This window comes from Rhagoletis pomonella, unplaced genomic scaffold, assembly GCF_013731165.1.
Source record: "Rhagoletis pomonella isolate Grant_MI unplaced genomic scaffold, Rhpom_1.0 Rhpom_scaffold_00002, whole genome shotgun sequence".
NCBI classification, from domain to species: Eukaryota; Metazoa; Arthropoda; class Insecta; order Diptera; family Tephritidae; genus Rhagoletis; species Rhagoletis pomonella.
Genome location: NW_023458556.1, coordinates 6592520 through 6595209, shown reverse-complemented (window position 1 = coordinate 6595209; position 2690 = coordinate 6592520). Strand labels below are relative to the sequence as shown.

Here is a 2690-nt window from a genome sequence, read left to right as displayed (position 1 = left end):
CAAATCTTTGACAAACGAATTTTTTCCTCTTTTAGTTTATTTTTTTTATTTTTATTTTTAAAAATTATTGTTTAAAAGATCAATATTTTTTTAACATCATTTAATGTTTAGAAACATTTTTAACTATTTTTTAATTTTCTCAAATTTTTATGTATTTTTTTAAGAATGATTTTTTTCGTTGTTTTTAGAAAACTTATTAATAAAAGATGAACAAAATAATGCTTAGACCTCCTTGTTAGCAGAGCTTTCAATATTAATCTTTCGAAATACAGAAAATAGCTTTCAAAAGATTTACCAGAATAAACAATTGTCATACGAAAGACTTTTGTATTTCGCAAGACTGCGGTGAGTTGGAAGACAGATGCCAGAATTTGCCAGTTAGCGGTATTGTTTGTCTTTTGGATCGGATTTTTCGTTTTGCTTTACACATAAAAATCGTATTCCTTTCTTTAGAATTTATTATCCTGCAAAATGAGACAAAGTAAAGACATACGAACGAATTCCGATCTAACTAAAAACATTTTGGTTACAATTAGAAGTTCAGATCATCTTTACCAGAGATCCAAGAGGGATTTTTTTTAATTTTTTGCTAGTTTTGGTCTGATTCTCCAAAAGTTCACAAGTGTTTGGCATCGAATTTACTCAATTTCAAGCACTTAATTGATTCTTGTACTCAATTATGATTCCAGCTTTTCACATATGTACATTAATAAGTACTCGACTTTTTTAAGAGTAACCATGTCTTAAACTTCCGTAAGAGCAAAAGTGACCTAAGCCACAATTTTTGTTTGTACCTCTCTACTTCAAAATAGTTTCAAACGAGGTAAATTATAAAATAAAAATCTCTTATTTCTGCTATGTAGCTTAAAATTAAGGAATAAGCGAATTTATTTTAAAATTGAACATTTGAAACTATTTAAAGTAGTAGCTGAAGTACAAAATATAAAGTTTGGGTTAGGTGACTTCTGTTTTCACGGCTTCATATAGAATTCGCACATTTATTTAACCCAAATGCAAATCAAATTAACAAAACGCAAATAAAATTAACCGAACGCATTCTTCCTCGAAATATAAGATGAATGTTCGGTGTTGGGCAAATTCGAAAAGCAGTTCTGCCAAATTTTATTTATTTTTCTTGTACTAATTGAAAAGTTTTTAGAAGGAAAAAGATCCGCAAAACGAAATAAAAATCAGCAAAATTTATAAAAGTTCCATGTAGAATTTGTAAGTTTTTCGAATACCGATCATTCGGTTTTTATGCGCGGTAATATGAGCTTCCGGGTTATTTAATTTGCGTTTAGATTAATTTAAATTGCGTCTGGGTTTCACTGATTTGCTTTTTGATTTAGTTTGAATTGCGCTTGAGTTAAATATAGTACATAAATGTATAGTTGTATGTAATTTTACAACGCTTTTATTTCAGGTTATGTTTTTGCCTTATTATAAATCCAGTACAAATGTCTTTGAAACATCCGTCACAAGCAAGAGAGGGGAAAACTTTCTTCTGTGACTTTTACTTGGTACATTTTGTTATAGCGATAACTTAACTTAAAGGAAGTGAAAAAATTGCAAAACTATACCCAAAAATGAAATCCCAATAAAATTATACTTAAATAAAATGTCTTCACTAATCGGGTTGGGATGTATGTAGGTGCGTACTCTGACCAAACTAATTAGTCGGGTTGGCCTCACTGCCTTATTATGTATTACGAACGATTCGTCTGCAGACGATAACGTCTCTGATTGCGAGTTTATTACTCTATCGGTCGTTTTCGTCTAACTTTTCATCAATTACGTTGCAATCGTCTCGGTTGCGTTTAAACCGGCTATAATGATGCCGCCGGACTAATTTTTGAAGCATTCCTCTGCAAACGAATCGTTCGTGTTGCCTATCGTTCGTGATACATAATAAGGCTGTAAATCGGTGGCAATTGCTAGAATATCGACGTCAGGGCTGCCAACTTCTTAGGTAGGCCTATAATTAGTAGCACCTGAGTTTCGGCCACAAGCACGAGCAACTATAAAATACAAATTTTCAGGGACAAATACCATATTATTGCACATTTATTTACATAAGTATTTTTTTAATGTTCTTTTTATAGCACATTCTTTGAAATGTTATGCTAAGATGGCAGCCCTTATCGATGAGTTGGTGGCTGATAAAGTCTGCAGTGTACGCACGTAGAAGAAGAGCGCCTTGCTGATCAAGCAGTCGGCCGATAGTTGGCAGACTTTCTATTTTGAATGCAATCGGCCTGCACTGCAAACTATTTAGTCGGGCACGATTAAGTTGGTGAAGTGTGCGCACATCCATGCAAGATGCATGTATTTTAAGAGAGCCCGACTAAATCGTCGGCCGATAAAGTCTGCAGTGTGCGGGGGCTCTAAAGCAGCATACACGTTTTCAAATAAACGATTATCAGCATGAACTGTCCTTGCTAATACTCCGCACACATCCCAGAAGATAATTTAGGTAGGTCTTTTTAAGTGAAGCCATTCTAAAGGACCTACCCAAGAAGGTATGAAGAAAGTGCTTCCCTACATGGATTCTAGAAGGGCTTTTTCTAATTACGATTTACGCGAAAGTATAAGCTTATGTTATTTAACATTACAAATTAATTTAAAACATATTTGATATGAACCTCAAAGAAAGAGAAAGGAAAGCAGTGGAAGGCCTCTTGAATCTCAAG

At 33.4% G+C, this 2690-nt stretch overlaps 1 protein-coding gene across 1 annotated transcript in view; it reads right to left on the bottom strand.

Moving 5' to 3' along the window:
- LOC118734419 (tyrosine-protein kinase hopscotch-like) overlaps positions 1–1526 on the bottom strand; it is an 8772-nt gene extending 7246 nt beyond the window's left edge. The window contains exon 1 of the mRNA XM_036464141.1: positions 1518–1526. Within this exon, the coding sequence (XP_036320034.1) occupies positions 1518–1526 (9 nt within the window). The remainder of the gene's footprint in view (positions 1–1517) is intronic.
- Positions 1527–2690: the final 1164 nt, after the last annotated feature.